The following is a 17,808-nucleotide window of genomic DNA, read 5'->3' on the forward strand; positions in this document are numbered from 1 at the left end:
AAGAAAGAAAAAAATATACATATATATTATGTCTCATTACCCAGTACAACCACTGCTAATGTTTAGGAGTATATTCTTCCAGATATTTTCCCACACAAATATACATTTAAACATGTTTCAGCAAAAATAGTATTATGCCACACATAATGTTTTATAACTTGCTTGTTTCTCTAAGCACCAGTGTCCTTCTATAGCTGTCATCTAGGACTCCATTTTTAATGACCACATATCGTTCTATTGTATAGATTTACCATAATTTATTTATTTAATCAATCCCCTGTTATTAGACATTTACATGTGATTTGTAATTTTTATTATTACAAATAATACCGTGATGAACATGTTAGTAAATACATGTTGCATACTTATCCAGTTATTTCCCTAACATAAGTTCTAGAAGTCGAATTACTGGTTAAAGTTATGCAGTTTTCTAATATTTTGATACTTACTGTAGTTTCATCTTTGAATGGGAAAGATAACAGGTTAAAATCAGAAAGATAAAAATCATTCAAAATCCTTAAATTAATGTTTCATAAAGATCTAAAATGCTAAATTAAAACACATAGAAATATTTTAACTAGGGTCTGTTTGTTAAACCATTTACAAAGACATACACACATAAAGTTATGGGTTTAAGTGAGAGTTATTAAGTTTACAGATCAGTAAATGAGATAATTTTCTAAATAGCAGGCAAAGCCATTAAAATATTATCTTCTATGAATACTCAAGAATTAAAAACAATAAGAGCTGAATTGATATATAATTCACATACCATAAAATTCACCCTTTTAAAGTGTACAGTTAGGTGGCTTTTAGTATATTCACAGAGTTGTGCAACCGTCACCACTATCTAATTCCAGAACCCTTTTATTACCTTAAAAAGAAATCTGTACACATTAACAGTCACTCCCCTTGCTTCCCAGCCCCTAGCAAACATTAATCTGCTTTCCATTTTTATGCATTTGCCTCTTCTTGACATTTCATATAAATGGAATCATACAATATGTGGTTTTTTGTGACTAGCTTCATTTAGCATGTTTTCAAGGTTCATCAGTGTTGTCAGTACTTCATTCTTTTCTATTGCCAAATAATATTCCACTGAATAGATATACACATTTTGTTTATCCACTCATCAGTTCATTCTTAGTATATTAATCAAAATCTTGTCACCATCATGTTTAAAGTACTTCAGTAGCTCCCCAAACTGATAAAGATGTCCATTAAAGACCCATCTTGATCTGGTCCTTACCTACTTTGGGGGATTGATATGATTTTCTCCCATGTTCCCAACCACATCCACTCGAACCCTTCCACAACCACTGCAGTCATAATAGAACTACTTGCAGCTTCCTGAATGTAACAGGCACTCTCACTTTTGTATGTGCTATCCCTTCCACGTAGAATATCTTTCCTTATCTGTGTGGGTAACTTTTACTTGTCCTTTATGATTCCGTGCCAGATATCTCCTCTTCTTAGAAGCTCCAACACATTAAGGTTAAGCTGGATGCAACATTTTAAATAATCTATTATATTGATTACCTCTATCATAACACTTCTCACACTGTTTTATAGTCGGTTTTCTTGACTTTTCTTCTCCTATATAGTGAGCTCATCGAAGGCAAAAATTATATTCTGTATATCTCTATAACACCAGCAATCAAGGCCTAGCATATGGTAGACATTCAACAAGTGTTTGCTTTGTGTACATGATCAGTAAAATTAATTTGGCATTTTTATAAACTAAATCAATTTAGGAATTTTGTAACTATATAGCTGCAAACTTTATACGTTGGAATTTTCTTATGTTTTATTTGTTCATTTTACTTTAAAATTCTCAGTAACATATAAAGTAATACTCATTAAAATAAACCAGTCTTATATGTGATTCTAGTAAGGTTTTTAAAGTGTACGTTGAATTTACAACCTATCAGATAGGAGACATTTTCAATGAGGAATAACTTAAGACAACTTCAGAAGTTATACAAAATTTACACAAAAGATGGTTTAGAACCATACATCAAATTATTTAAGAAAGAAATTAAGACTATGCCATGAAATTAATTTATAAATCATAAGTGCACTTTAAAAACAATATGAGGGCTTCCCTGGTGGCGCAGTGGTTGAGAGTCCTCCTGCAGATGCAGGGTACATGGGTTCGTGCCCCGGTCTGGGAAGATCCCACATGCTGCGGAGTGGCTGGGCCCATGAGCCATGGCCGCTGAGCCTGCGCGTCCGGAGCCTGTGCTCAGCAACGGGAGAGGCCACAACAGTGAGAGGCCCGCGTACTGCAAAACAAAACAAAACAAACAATATGAGCATTTTGTGCAAGTAAAAATGTTGCTTTTCTTAAACTTGATTTAGAGGGTGGTGCCTTGCTTAAAATACTATAATAATATTTTAACCTCACATGTGTAAAGTGTTTTTAATCTGTTTTCACTGTTTTCTATGTGAATGAAAAAGTTTTTAAGTAGATCTAGTTCTTGAAAATAGAATCCTAACCTCTGTTACTTCTGACTTATAGGGTATCTTTGTTACTAGGGTTCAGCCTGATGGACCAGCATCCAACCTGCTGCAGCCTGGTGATAAGATCCTTCAGGTAAGACATAAAAAGCAATGCTTTCTAAGGCCAACACTGAAACAAATATGTACCCAAGTTATTAAGCTGTATGACTTGAATTAAGTGATTGAACATAAGTTCCTCTTACATTTCTTATTTGCCTTTATTGTTCTGGGGTTGAGAGGCAGGTCAGAAACCATTTCAGACCTATAGAATCCTATATCCCCATTACCTGGCACATGGCAGGTGTTCCGAATATTTTTGTTTAAATGAATTTTGGGAATGAAAGAAGAATTGATACATACAGGAATCTGTGCATAAGTATCAAGTGTAAGTAAGAATATGAAGTACCCAAATAGGGTATCTATGTGACTTTAGATGAGGGAGAAGAGACTGTCCATGTTTAATTTCTCAACAGTAAGCTTATTACTGTTTGAATAATATGAAACACCTGGTTATATCTCTCTACTCTCCCTGCTGACATGTTTGAACAAAAGTTTAGCTGTATACAAGGTGACTTTTTAAAATGTATTGTGTGATGGAAAAAGACATTTCCCTAACTTAAAGCTCTGCATATCAAAAAAGGATCCCTCCAGTAAACAGTTAAGTACATGCTTGGTATAACCTCATCCATTTTGCTTTCTTCGTCCTTCTCTCTTAATTCACTTCCACTTAATCATTTCCTACATCACAGGGCAAGGCTCTTAAGTATCATCAATTTATTTAAGATTCAATATTTTGACTTATGACCCCAGAAATTTTCCACTGTGTAACTGGATGGAACTATCTAACATTGCAGAGATTCGATCATTTGGAGAAATTATAAAATGGTTCAACATAATAAATTGAAGATTTAGGGACACTGAGAACACAGGAGCCTTCTGGTCAGATTGGCTATGCAGATAGTTACCAGAATGCAAGGGCCCCACTCAACTCAGCTCTGAGGAGATCTTCTACCTTCTATTTATTGAACTCTCTCAAAGATCCCAGAAAAGTAGAAACCCTATATAGATAAATTGTCTTAGCATTTTATTCTCACACATATTTTAAACTAACTAACAAGATCATGAAAATTCAAGTTTTCAAAAATGATAATTATCTGAAAAGACTGCGGGTTGCTCCAACCTTTGGCAATGTCACAGGAGAAGTACCATCCAAAAGGTCCAAGTCAATTCCATGCAAGCAGAAGACCAAACCAGCAGCTGGTCTTTTGAGTTAAAACATTGAAACAAAAAAAAAGACACATAAAATCTAAATATTTTCTTTAACCACTTTATTGAAGTTCTATATTTTTAATTGCCTAGCTAGCCCTTTGATCTTAAGCATTTTATATCATGTCTAGAGAACTCACATTCATTATATGTAAAATGAGTTTATACTACAGCTAAGGTCCCCCAGGTCAAAAATTCAACTGTTCAATAATTTTATCAATTTCCACGGAAAATGGCTAAGAATAAACTGACAGCGTAACTCCCTAACACTGGGTACATGCTGCTGTTTAGGAAAGGAAGTGGCTAGTTTTTTTCTCTACTGAATTTCAAAGAAATTATTTTGAATCTTAGAGTCTGTAAAAACGGAAGCCAGTTCATCTGAGATCTCTGATCTATTCGAATGCCAAGCTGGGTAGAGAAGCCTTCCATAGCTTGAAACAAGTTTGGGGACTTTACCTTCATCCATGACAGAGGGAGCAAAAGAAAGACTTTTCCTTCCAAATTCAGAAATATTTAAATGGTATAAAAATGTTATATAGATAGAGATCTACAGATACAGATATAGATATAGACATCCTGCAGAAGGAAATGAGAATTAAGGTAATATCTAGCTGCAGGGTTAGAATACACTTCTGGCTGTGAAATTCTAGAAGGGTTATATGTGGGAAAATGAGGGTTTAGTATTTCTAGTCCCTGAGATGTATACAGAAACAGCAAAGTGCACAGAGAAATGAATTCCCAGTGCAAGAAGTAGGAAGGAATTATAAGCCAAATCAGTTAAAAGTCACAAAAACTGCAGAAGAGCTGCACCTGGGCTTTCTCTTCTCTCCACAAATGACTATAAAGGATGTAACATTTTATTTTTGCTATAGAAGTTTTTTGTATCTAGTATAATAAAATCAAAGTCCATTTTCAGTAAAAGAAAAATGCCCATAGACCTTAATCAAATAAATTGCTGTATTTACAGTTTCATTCATACTAGTTAAAAAGCACAAGTGGCCAATTATATTTTCTAAAGGAAATAAAAATGGCTAATTCTAAACTGAAATCATTGCCAACATCAGATGCTAAGAAAGGAAATTATATATTTGTCTCTTCATAATACTGTGGCTCTTAGTTTAAAGAACACTGGAAAAAATGAGTTTATAACATTGAGTTATCTGTCACTTACAAGATCATTAGAATATCTCCTCACTGGAGCAAATTTATTTACAAACCTTTGTGAAAGCATACTACCTGGAAAATCAAGGTAAAAGGAAAAAACAAAAACAACGAATGAGCACCCCTTTAAGTGATGGCAGTTATTGGATTTGATCTAACCCAATAGCAAGTAGCAAAAGAGATATAAAATAGCAAGAGATATACCTTTCCCAAATTTCCCCCAAACCCAGAATTTGTTATATAAGAGCTATCTCTTTTTTTTTTCTGTAAATCTTTTTACCCACTATTCTCTTCTTATTCTGCTATGGTATTATGAGCATGTTATTTGAGTTACATGAAGATGTGTGTATTAAAGGGTGATGTTAATTAAAACATATTCACATGATTATTCTGTCATTTTACTATTCATTTTCCTAGAATAGATACTGTAATTCATGTGCATATTCAAATGACTTGCTGTGCTTAGCAAGTCATTTTGGTTTAAGACAGTGTGGCATGAGGAAAGAGCACTGTGCTAGGGCAACTGACCCCTCACAGCCTTACCTTCTGTCAAGTCGAATTACAGAAGAGTGAGAGAGAACCAGGGAAAGCACATGGAGCATAAAAAATGTTATTCAATTGAGCCGTGTAAATTTGCCGATATCTGACCATTTTTGAAGTGGCAGTTTTGTTGATTTAACATCATAGTTTCTTTATTCTAATGTTCTTTGCAGTTAAAAAATTCAGTCTAATTCATTATACATTTTACAATTTAACGTATATTTAAATATAGAATATCTATTAATTATAGTTACTCTGTTGAAAAGATGAATAGACTGGAAAAAAAGGATATATTGTACTTGATAGTTAACATGACTCACAGTTGTAGCCTACAGCTCACCTGTAAGTATATTGTATTCTAGTCTATCATGATAGTCAATACCTATCTTCTTCATTTACCTGCCCCCACCCCTTCCCAAGACAAGAGCCTAACTTTGACAAAAGAGAAATTATATTATTTATAATTAGTTTATGACATCCAGTTCTCCTTTGCAATAATTTTAAGAGTTTGGAATTTGTAATCCAAAGTATATTCCTGGTCTATGGCTATATCTCGAAGATACCAAAATAGAATAATCAAAGAGATGATAATTCGAACAAACCTGATATGTTGCGCCTTTTTTTAAATAAATTTATTTATTTTATTTATTTATTTTTGACTGAGTTGGGTCTTTGTTGCTGGGCATGGACTTTTCTCTAGTTGCGGTGAATGGGGCTACTCTTCGTTGTGGTGTGAGGGCTTCTCATTGCGGTGGCTTCTCTTGTTGCAGAGCAGGGGCTCTACATTGTAAGCATATTAAGAACCTGAAAAATCATACAAAATGATATATCCCAACATATTTAACCATGCAGCCCTCTTGACCAACAACGTCAATTAGCCACTTCCACAGAACACACTTAGGGGAATACCTCTAGTAGAAGCAACTAACTGGGTCCACGGCTTCATTCCAGAGAGTGTTCATGTTCATAATTAATATCATGAGTCACTAAGAATGGGTTAGAGTACATTTATTTCTCTGAATTCTTTAAAATTTCCCCCCAAAAAAGACTACAAAAAGTAAAGAGGAGAAATTTGTGTTATGGTTAAAATGAAGTGTGGGACCCTTAAAGAAATAAAGTATTTGGAAATTTCACTAAAGCATTTCCTAACAAGGCTAAATAAGTTAACACTTTTCTATTGTTGATCTTATTTGGTGGTTTAAAATCAAAAACATTGGAGAGGTTTGGGGAAAGGTGGGTTGGGGGGGTAGGTGGGGGTACAGGGGGTTGGGTGGGTTCAGCATCATGTAACTCTTAATGTTCAGAGAAATTATTGCTTCTAATGATAAAATACATGTGCAAATATTTTTAAATAGCATTTCGTTAGAAGATAACCAAAAATAGTTTTTTAAATGTGTATGATTTTATATGCCAGTTTCACTGCATACCTTTATCCATTTGGTTTGTTCATAGTGTATAAAGTTCAGCACAGATAACTAATTAGAGATGGAGTAAATACTTTTTGCAAATCAAAAAAATAATATTTAGGTACTAAGTGAAACATGAAAAACAATAAAGACAAATTAAGTTCATTAAGCTGGCTCTAACTTCCATAATTTGGCTGAAATAAAAATAACATCAATTAAGCACCCATCTTGTGTCATTTAGAACACACAACAACCCTGCAAGGTATCTGTTGTTGACAGAGGTTAAATAGTTCATTTGAGCCTCTTCCATTATACAACACTGATTCTCCTGGAGCAAATTTTACTGATAGCATGACACTTTCCATTCCCCGATTTGGCAAATATGCATTAAATGCCCACAATGTACAAAGTGTGATGCCAAGCCACGTGAACACTGCAACAAGGAAATAGAACTAAAGTTCTACCTTTACACACCTAGCCCAGGAAGTAGATGTGCCCAAAATTACACAGAGCAGAAAATGGAGGAAGAGAGAAAAAAGCTGACTTCAAACACGCAACAAAATCAACTCCCAGTCTGTTTTCTCTTAACAGCAAGCTCTCCACCAAAACAGAGACCAACCTGGATACAAAGAGTTCCCTGAAAATGAGAGGCTGATTTTGCAGTTCCTTTTGTGGTAAAGTACAGAAATAAAGTGCAGCTAGTTGGGGAACTGCTTGCAAACCAAGATAGGGAAGTCATTTTTTAGAGATGCTCATTCCACATGCTGGTTTTGAAGAAAACAGGCATTCTAAAGTCAAAGCAGATAAACAAGTAAATATCCTCAGGATTACTATTTATTACCAATTCCATGCCTGACTTTCTATACAAATAATGAACAAAGTCTTCAGTTGAGTCTCTTCTATTTTGCCATGTCTTTTTTTGAGCCTGAATTCATGAAACATTCAAGCTGCAGTACATGTGTGCATTTAAGACAGAAGAGAAATTCTTATTTATGTTTTATTCCATGAATATTATTTTAACCTTTATTGGAGTATAATTGCTTTACAATGGTCTGTTAGTTTCTGCTTTATAACAAAGTATATCAGTTATACATATACATATGTCCCCATATCTCATCCCGCTTGTGTCTCCCTCCCTCCCACTCTCCCTATCCCACCCCTCTGGGTGGTAACAAAGCACCGAGCTGATCTCCCTGTGCTATGCAGCTGCTTCCCACCAGCTATCTATTTTAAATTTGGTAGTGTATATATGTCCCTGCCACTCTCTCACTTTGTCCCAGCTTACCCTTCCCCCTCACCGTATCCTCAAGTCCATTCTCTAGTAGGTCTGTGTTTTTATTCCTGTCTTACCCCTAGGTTCTGCGTGACGATTTTTTTTTCTTTTCCTTTTTTTTATTTTCCATATATATGTGTTAGTATACGGTATTTGTTTTTCTCTTTCTGACTTACTTCACTGTGTATGACAGACTCTAGGTCCATCCACCTCACTACAAATAACTCAATTTCATTTCTTTTTATGGCTAAGTAATATTCCCTTGTATATATGTGCCACATCTTCTTTATCCATTCATCTGTTGGTGGACACTTAGGTTGCTTCCATGTACTGGCTATTGTAAATAGAGCTGCAATGAACATTTTGGTACATGACTCTTTTTGAATTATGGTTTTCTCAGGGTATATGCCCAGTAGTGGGATTGCTGGGTCATATGGTAGTTCTATTTTTAGTTTTTAAGGAACCTCCATACTGTTCTCCATAGTGGCTGTATCAATTTACATTCCCACCAACAGTGCAAAAGGGCTCCCTTTTCTCCTCACCCTCTCCAGCATTTATTGTTTGTAGATTTGTTGATGATGGCCATTCTGACCGGTGGGAGATGATATCTCATTGTAGTTTTGATTTGCATTTCTCTAATGATTAATGATGTTGAGCATTCTATCATGTATTTGTTGGCAATCTGTATATCTTCTTTGGAGAAATGTTTATTTAGGTCTTCTGCCCATTTTTGGATTGGGTTGTTTGATTTTTTGATATTGAGCTCCATGAGCTGCTTGTAAATTTTGGAGATTAATCCTTTGTCAGTTGCTTCATTTGCAAATATTTTCTCCCATTCTGAGGGTTGTCTTTTGGTCTTGTTTATGGTTTCCTTTGCTGTGCAAAAGCTTTGCAATTTCATTAGGTCCCATTTGTTTATTTTTGGTTTTATTTCCATTACTCTAGGAGGTGGGTCAAAAAGGATCTTGCTGTGATTTATGTCATAGAGTGTTCTGCCTATGTTTTCCTCTAAGTGTTTGATAATGTCCGGCCTTACATTTAGGTCTTTAATCCATTTTGAGTTTATTTTTGTGTATGGTGTTAGGGAGTGTTCTAATTTCATTCTTTTACCTGTAGCTGTCCAGTTTTCCCAGCACCACTTATTGAAGAGGGTGTCTTTCCTCCACTGTATATTCTCGCCTCCTTTATCAAAGAAAAGGTGATCATATGTGTGTGGGCTTATCTCTGGGCTTTCTATCCTGTTCCATTGATCTATATTTCTGTTTTTGTGCCAGTACCATACTGTCTTGATTACTGTAGCTTTGCAGTATAGTCTGAAGTCTGGGAGTCTGATTCCTCCAGCTCCATTTTTCTTTCCCAAGATTGCTTTGTCTATTCAGGGTCCTTTGTGTTTCCACACAAATTGTGAAATTTTTTGCTCTAGTTCTGTGAAAAATGCCATTGGTAGTTTGATAGGGATTGCATTGAACCTGTAGATTGCTTTGGGTAGTATAGACTTTTTCACAATGTTGATTCTTCCAATCCAAGAACATGGTATATCTCTCCAACTGTTTGCACCATCTTTAATTTCTTTCATCAGTGTCTTATAATTTTCTGCATACAGGTCTTTTGCCTCCTTAGGTAGGTTTATTCCTAGATATTTTATTCTTTTTTGTTGCAGTGGTAAATGGGAGTGTTTTCTTAATTTCACTTTCAGATTTTTCATTTTCAGTGTATACAAATGCAAGAGATTTCTGTGCATTAATTTTGTATCCTGCAACTTTACCAAATTCATTGATTAGCTCTAGTAGTTTTCTGGTGGCATCCTTAGGATTCTCTATGTATAGTATCGTGTCATCTGCAAACAGTGACAGCTTTACTTCTTCTCTTCCAATTTGGATTCCTTTTATTTCTTTTTCTTCTCTGATTGCTTTGGCTAAAACTTCCAAAACTATGTTGAATAACAGTGGTGAAAATGGGCAACCTTGTCTTGTTCCTGATCTTAGTGGAAATGGTTTCAGTTTTTCACCATTGAGGACGATGTTGCCTGTGGGTTTGTCATATATGGCCTTTGTTATGTTGAGGTAATTTCCCTCTATGCCTACTTTCTGGAGGGTTTTTATCATAAATGGGTGTTGAATTTTGTTGAAAGCTTTCTCTGCATCTATTGAGATGATCATATGGTTTTTCTCCTTCAATTTGTTAATATGGTGATTCACATTGATTGATTTGCATATATTGAAGAATCCTTGCATTCTTGGGATAAACCCCACTTGATCATGGTGTATGATCCTTTTAATGTGCTGTTGGATTCTGTTTGCTAGTATTTTGTTGAGGATTTTTGCATCTATGTTCATCAGTGATACTTGCCTGTAGTTTTCTTTCTTTGTGACATCTTTCTCTGGTTTTGGTATCAGGGTGATGGTGGCCTCGTAGAATGAATTTGGGAGTGTTCCTCCCTCTGCTATATTTTGGAAGAGTTTGAGAAGGATAGGTGTTAGCTCTTCTCTAAATGTTTGATAGAATTCGCCTGTGAAGCCATCTGGTCCTGGGCTTTTGTTTGTTGGAAGATTTTTAATCACGGTTTCAATTTCAGTGCTTTTGATTGGTCTGTTCATATTTTCTGTTTCTTCCTGGTTCAGTCTCCGAATGTTGTGCATTTCTAAGAATTTGTCCATTTCTTCCAGGTTGTCCATTTTATTGGCATAGAGTTGCTTGTAGTAATCTCTCATGATCTTTTGTATTTCTGCAGTGTCAGTTGTTACTTCTCCTTTTTCTTTTCTAATTCTATTGCCATGAATTTTTTTTAATACTACCGTAAAAGCTACTTGAGACTTCAAACTTCCTCACATTTAAAAGTGCAGTGTAAATTTTTCATTGGAACTCTCTAAGAATTTAAGGTCTGTAGGTCAGATTTTTTGATAGGAAAATTTTTCAAATGACTTGGCATATAGTTATTGTAGTACTGCTTATACAGTATACTCAGCCCTAAATATATCCTAATATTTAATGAGACTACTCTAGCAGATTAAAATTCTGCAATGGGAAATAATTCCAGGTAGTTAATGGGAAACATAAATATAATTACCTAAGATTCCCACTGTTTGGTCTCATAATTTCTGGCTGTCAGGATTAGACAACATGAAGGCTTGCCCTATAACTCTAAGATGGTTGGTGTATGTTTTCATTTTCCCTCATCCCAAGAGCTATAGGCAGTCAAAGGACACTATATTAATGTACTAATGTATATCTAACATACAAAATACATGTATACTGGCCCTTTAAATGTTTGTCCCTTGTGGGTTAGTTTAAATCAATTCAAAATCATATACCAAGTCTCTAATCCCATTTCTCTTTCGAATTCTTAAAAGAATCATGCTGTCCTTCTTAATGGATAATCCCACCAATTTTGTGGCCAAGCCTTCTCAGAAACTAGTTTTTAAGTTTAGAGCTTTGAATAATAAGAATACAACAGAATTCCTGGGAGAATTACAACATCCTCTGGAGAATTTCTGGGATATAAACATCCATAATTTATCCACTTAACAAAATATTTAGCAGAAGAAAATCAAAGATAAATTCAGGAAGGAATAAGAGGATGAAATCCAGAAACCGAGTACGTTTTACAGTAAATTGATGAGCTGTAATCACAAAGCTTTACTTTTTGTTAGAATTGCAAATGTTATTTTCATTAACCTTCCATCTTGTCATGTCTAAATCATGCAAAGGGGCAATTAAAAAACCTTTTGTGGCACAGATGTCAAGTGGAATTAAAACAAGGAAGGATACCTTCTGGAAAAAACATAAAAACTATTGTAAAATGAACCTTTATACTTCAAATCAGCTAAAGCCAGAAATACATTAATTATACATTCTTGAAGCATAAAATTTTTAGAATATCTTTTCTTTCATAGATTGTTTTCTTATTAACTTCATTTTGACTTAAGCCATTCACTGAAGTTGCAATTTCCTCAAAATTGCACACATTTTATTATAATCCATGATAGTCTGTGTGTTTATATAAAACATACATAGCCAAATGTGGCAACATATTTTAAAACTTTATTAATTTAACATTTGTTCTTCAAATCATCTTTTGTATTTATATTATATACATATTCAAAATGTCAAATGCATAAATGTAGATTATATGCATTTATGTTTCAAAGCTTCATCAGATTTATACTCTGCAATTAATATTAAATAGTATCCTCCTTTATTTCCTAAGCTCTTCTATTCACACACATGAAACAACCATGAAACCTTTCTAGTTGAAATATTGTGATTTTTCTGAACTTCATGTTAATTGGAAAAGCCCTGCACACATGTAGTAACATAATTGTCTGATTCCCTGTCTGAACCATCTAAGATGTAAGCCAGATAGCCATATTCATTTGAACAAATACAATGTAAATTCTCTTGGCTCTTCTGTCCTAAGAATATAAATGAAAGTTCTCTAGAACTGAGATTCTATCTTCTCCTTCCATTCAAACCCCTCTGTCATTACCTCCCCTGGTATCAGGCCTACCATAATGTTCCATATCAAGAAATAGGGCAATTGGGCCTCCCTGGTGGCACAGTGGTTGAGAGTCCGCCTGCCGATGCAAGGGACACGGGTTCGTGCCCCAGTCTGGGTAGATCCCACATGCCGCAGAGCGGCAGCTGGGCCCGTGAGCCATGGCCACTGAGCCTGCGCGTCCCGGGCCTGTGCTCCGCAACGGGAGAGGCCACAATAGCGAGAGGCCCGCGTACCACAAAATAAAAAAAAAGAAATAGGGCAATTAATCTTAACAAGTGAATTAATTTAATGAACCTAAAACATTTGTTTCAACCTCACAACACCAATGAAACAAATTGTGTCAAGATACAGAGTTGTGACATAAATTCTCATCTAGCCACTAGCTGTGTGAGCTTGGATATTTCATGTAACTCTCTGATCCTCACATTTTCATCTTTAAAAAAAAATTAAGGTTAACTAAACAGTTCCTTCCTCTGACATTTCGTCCTTCTACTCTTATGGCTTAATGAAAATTGTATTTCTTAAATTCAAGAAAGTAATAGCGAAGTAACATTAATAGTAGTAGCTAACATTTATCTATTGTTTACAGTGTTCCAGGCCTTGTCCTAAGCAGTTAACATATATTAACTCATTTAATCTTTAATAAACTTTCTAAAATAATTTGCTTTCTGATCTTTCAGAATCCTTTCGGTAATTTGAAGCCATTCCCAGGCAGTCCCTAGTTGTGGTCTTTTAAATAAGCCTCTTTAGATTCACCCAAGTTCTGGCTTAGAGCCAAAACATTTCTGCGGACTAGAATTACAGGTAGAGTCCTAATGTTTATTTGACACAGTGGTCTAATTTATCAACCTGCTTATTTCCTTCTGGGAAATCAACTCTTTGTGTTTCCAACTATATAACTATCATTTGTACTTACAAAGCATGACAACTAAAAGCCAATGCTTTAAAGCAATATTAAAAGCTAATTTATACAAGGAGTCTCCCTAGCTTGAATCAGAACCTGGACTGTGGGTCTGAACATCTTGAAGCCTTGTTTCTTGGAAACAGACCCAGATTCCAGGACAGAATTAATCAAGCTATGCTCTTTCTCTGCTCTTTCCTCTGTGCCTCAGAAAACTAGGGTTAATTGAAGCCTCTAGGAAATACCTGATCCTCGTGGATTTCCTGCTACCTTTATGAGCCCTCTACCTTGATCCTCTTCAGGATCCCCTTTCCAGTTCTCCTCCTGCCAGTTTTCCTGTTCCCTCCCCTCAATGCATTGGTATCCTCGTTCTTTAGTTCAGCCATCAGGCTAGCGTCTGCTTTCTGCCATCCTCTAGCAAAAAGGATTGGGCCCTGTTTCACCTTTCCCTCCCTCACTTCAGACAAATTTACCTAGATGCCCAGGTCAACAGCAAACACTGTCTTTAAGTTCTATTCTACACATCCAAAGCCATGGCTCCATCCTGCTCCCCTAGTTAGATTTCCCTTCTTTCACAATGCTCCCTTTTAAACTTATTCTCTGATAATTCTCTCAGCATTCCATGTGGTAAATACCAGAGTGTGGTAAAAACCTAACTTCTGTTTCTAATGCGGCCACCCTGACCTCCTTCCTGAACTCCAGTCTCTTATTTCTAAATATATGTGCAACATTTTCCTTGCATGTGTCGTCAGTACCACAAACTCCGTTGTCTTCCCAACTAAGGCTGCTGCTCCTCCAAGGTTTCCATTTTCTGTTAATGGCATCACAGTTTGATTCTTGTTTGTTTTCATACCCTTGTCCAATCAGATGCCAAATCTATTGATTCTACCCTAAAAGTTTTCTCCTTTTTATTTCCTCTCAAGTCTCATTGCCCAGGCAGATAGTCTGACTTAGTCTTTCTACTTTTGAGATAGTTCACATGTAACTACAACAACACAATTAAGCCAGAGTTAAAACTATAAGAATGAGAGATTTAGCATTTTGGTAGATCCAAATTTAGGACTAAATGTTATTTTTACCAGTACTAGAATAAGTTAAATTAAACTGTTAGGAATCTGAATGAGAATTACAGCTTTTGCAAACACTGTAACGAAAAAAATTATGGTAGGAGGTGATATAGCAACAATTTTAAAGGGAAAATGTTGATTATTTTATCATGATCAATGAAATATCAGTTCAAATCACTAGAAACAATTGCAGTGTTATTATGTCAGCAAAGTATTGAGAGAAATAGTAAGAATATTATGGTATCAGATTACTCAGCCCTAGCTTAGCTGTGTGACCTTAGTCATGTTGCTTGGCCTCTCTGAGGTGTAGCTCTTTCATTTATAAAATAACAAGATGAATCTAGATCATACAGAAATTAATTCATTTCTGGATGGGATTGAGAACCACTGCTATAAATAATGAATATATTTGCATTCAACAATGAGGGAAATAAAAATTATCTTTTTAATATAAAAACATGTAAATTAAGGACTTTTCAGTGGATCAAAATAAGATCTAACTATACTATATGGTTTGCATGAGTGAAACATTTGACCGTGTTGATGGGTTTATATCAGTGATTATGCAACAAAAAGGCAGTGGTCCTATGAACACTTCCGAACCATCTCAACTAAGTTCCTGCAAACAAATCAGAACAACAAAACAACTATCATATTTCAAATGTATCTGTCTGTTACTGACCAGTATATCTCTATGATTAGCACAGTGACTAGGACTATACTAGGACAATCCTAAGTAGGATATACTAGATACTTGATAAATATTTGTTGAATTAGTAAATTGAGTTGAAGCTGGGTGAAATAAGTTGTTCCCATAATTGCAATTCTGCTGTGAATTTTAAAAACACATGACTTGGTCGCTCGATACTCCCTTGAATTTTATTGTTAGAAACAATGATATGTGATAAACAAGTATCTTACATTGATTGCCCTGTTTTATTTGTGTGTTTACAGGCAAATGGACATAGTTTTGTACATATGGAACATGAAAAAGCTGTATTACTACTGAAGAGTTTCCAGAACACAGTAGACCTAGTTATTCAACGTGAGCTTACTGTCTAAATATTTTTTATAAATAGTGAAGATACGTCTAGCCAGACCTAATGTTCAAAAATAAATTTATACATAGAAACAAATTTTGCCAATTGCTGGACCAATGGCAAACATTAGTGCCAAATGTATAATACTATATGTTAGCACTGGTCATCCTTAAAAATGTTAACTATATAAATATGATGTTCATGTGGTTATGTATTATTTTAACTGTCAGCCTCTGGCTGTGCATTGGTGCAGTTTTGGTTTTGGTTTTGTTTTGTTTTTTTTAATCAAATAAGTTTCTTCTTGAAGTGGATTTCATATAATTTCGGAGCACGGAAGCACACACAAGCTCTTTACGAATTCTGCTCTCCATCAGAAACACTGCCTCAAAGTTGTATATGCCTTTATATAGAAAATACAAATATAAAGAATTGTAATTCCCATAAAATATTTCTAGCACAAGGTACATGTTGGCATATATACAAAAAGAATATAGAGAAAAAACAATATTTTCATAAACTAAACATCTCGGATTGAGAAAGAAAATATATCTTAAAATAAGACTTTACTATATTGAACCTTTTTCAATAAAAATTACAAGATAATGCCTTATGAAAGCAACTGTACATATGGTATAAAGTGTTTATATTTGGTTCCATATTCATTTGCTAAATTCTCATAACACAGAGTGAAATATTTCATAAATTAGCCATTAATCTCTGGGACCTGAATAAAAATAGGACAAACTAATTTGTTCAATGCCTTTAGCTAATTACAAAACATGCAGAGTTAAGAAACAGACTAAAGGTCATTGTAGATAAATCTTTTTCACCCCAAATGTAAGCAGTGAATGATGGGTGGCAGGAAAGGTGTTGCTTTATTTCTTTCAAGTTTATGTTGATTATAAACTGTAGCCCCTGTGATTTCTTTACTTGTAAATGTGGAATTTATTTGTGTGTTGCTTTATCCAATTTGCTACTTTTAAATCATTTAAAATGAGTTTGGGGTATTGATAAAATTTATCATTAAGAAAGACTATTGTTAGAAAGTTATGGTGGGTGATAAAAACCTTTGGTAATTAAATATGAAACTTCAAATATAAGTTCTCAGAGCCTTGGTCTACCTGTATTATTAATTTCTGTGTCTGCTTTTGAGGGCAGAAATAGAGAAAATACCTTTTTTCCCCCAAAGTTTCAAAGTATATACAGTTCTAAATTGTCTCACTGAAAACAAAGATTAGCATAATTAGTATAGAATTAGTTATGTTTACATTGGAAATGTTTTTCTCTATAAATGATCAAAATTCATTTTATAATCCTTTAAAATATTTCTTTTATATATTAGTCATTAATTTGATTAAAATATTAATTTGAAATTCCAGAATAATTTCCCAGAGTTGGTTATATGCATTCTCTCTCATATTTTCACATAGCTCTCTTTTTTAAAATATATATAATGGATTTACTTTACATGCTAGTGTTCCAAGTATTTTGTTAGGATTTTCACAAGTGTCACATATTGATGTCACCAAAGCTCTGAGAGTAATATTTGTAAGTTACTGTTTTATGGGGACATTGAAAATATTGTATTTTTGTAGGGTCTATTAAAATGAGTGTCACTTATTAGAAGTACAGTGGTATTTTTTTGGCAATAGAATTTGTCACTTGAAGGCAAATGATACTTCACTTTATAGATGAGGCACTAATTTTGATGTTGCTTTATGTCAGAGTGACATTATACTATGATTTTGTAGGCTTTGACATTTAGCAAATGATTAAATGATTGGCCTCTTTAATATGCTTCCCAGAAGTAACTTTTAAATGCATTTTAATATATTGACAGTTTCTGATGAGAAATGTCTTTCAGAGCCTAATTTTTTCTTTGTCAAAACCTCACACCAAACCACCATATCCAGCCACTGGATAATCAAGATAGAGGCCCTCACTGGCCTCGCAAGATCACTTAAAGGAAAAACAAACCCATGGGAGTAGTTCAGTGGCAATGAAGCACCTCCAATCATCCCATTAGTTTTGTTTAATCTTTTATGGGAGAGGTGGGAGAAGAGCCAGATAAAGGACCTCCCAAGTCTTTTTTCTTATGTCAGGTTTCCACATCAAACCCAGGGCTTCAGGAGATGCTTCTGAGGCCAAGCTGAG

The 17,808-nt window shown here is 34.7% G+C and overlaps 1 protein-coding gene across 1 annotated transcript in view; it reads left to right on the forward strand.

Annotated features, from left to right (window-relative positions):
- Positions 1–17,280, forward strand: part of LRRC7 (leucine rich repeat containing 7) — a 506,342-nt gene extending 489,062 nt beyond the window's left edge. Inside the window, exons 26-27 of the mRNA XM_027114043.1 lie at positions 2,522–2,596; positions 15,569–17,280. Coding sequence (XP_026969844.1) covers positions 2,522–2,596; positions 15,569–15,676 — 183 coding nt within the window. The 3' untranslated portion in view covers positions 15,677–17,280. The remainder of the gene's footprint in view (positions 1–2,521; positions 2,597–15,568) is intronic.
- Positions 17,281–17,808: the final 528 nt, after the last annotated feature.

Source organism: Aethalodelphis obliquidens, unplaced genomic scaffold, assembly GCF_003676395.1.
Source record: "Aethalodelphis obliquidens isolate GAN/ISIS:26980383/991018 unplaced genomic scaffold, ASM367639v1 scaffold13, whole genome shotgun sequence".
Lineage (NCBI taxonomy): Eukaryota > Metazoa > Chordata > Mammalia > Artiodactyla > Delphinidae > Aethalodelphis > Aethalodelphis obliquidens.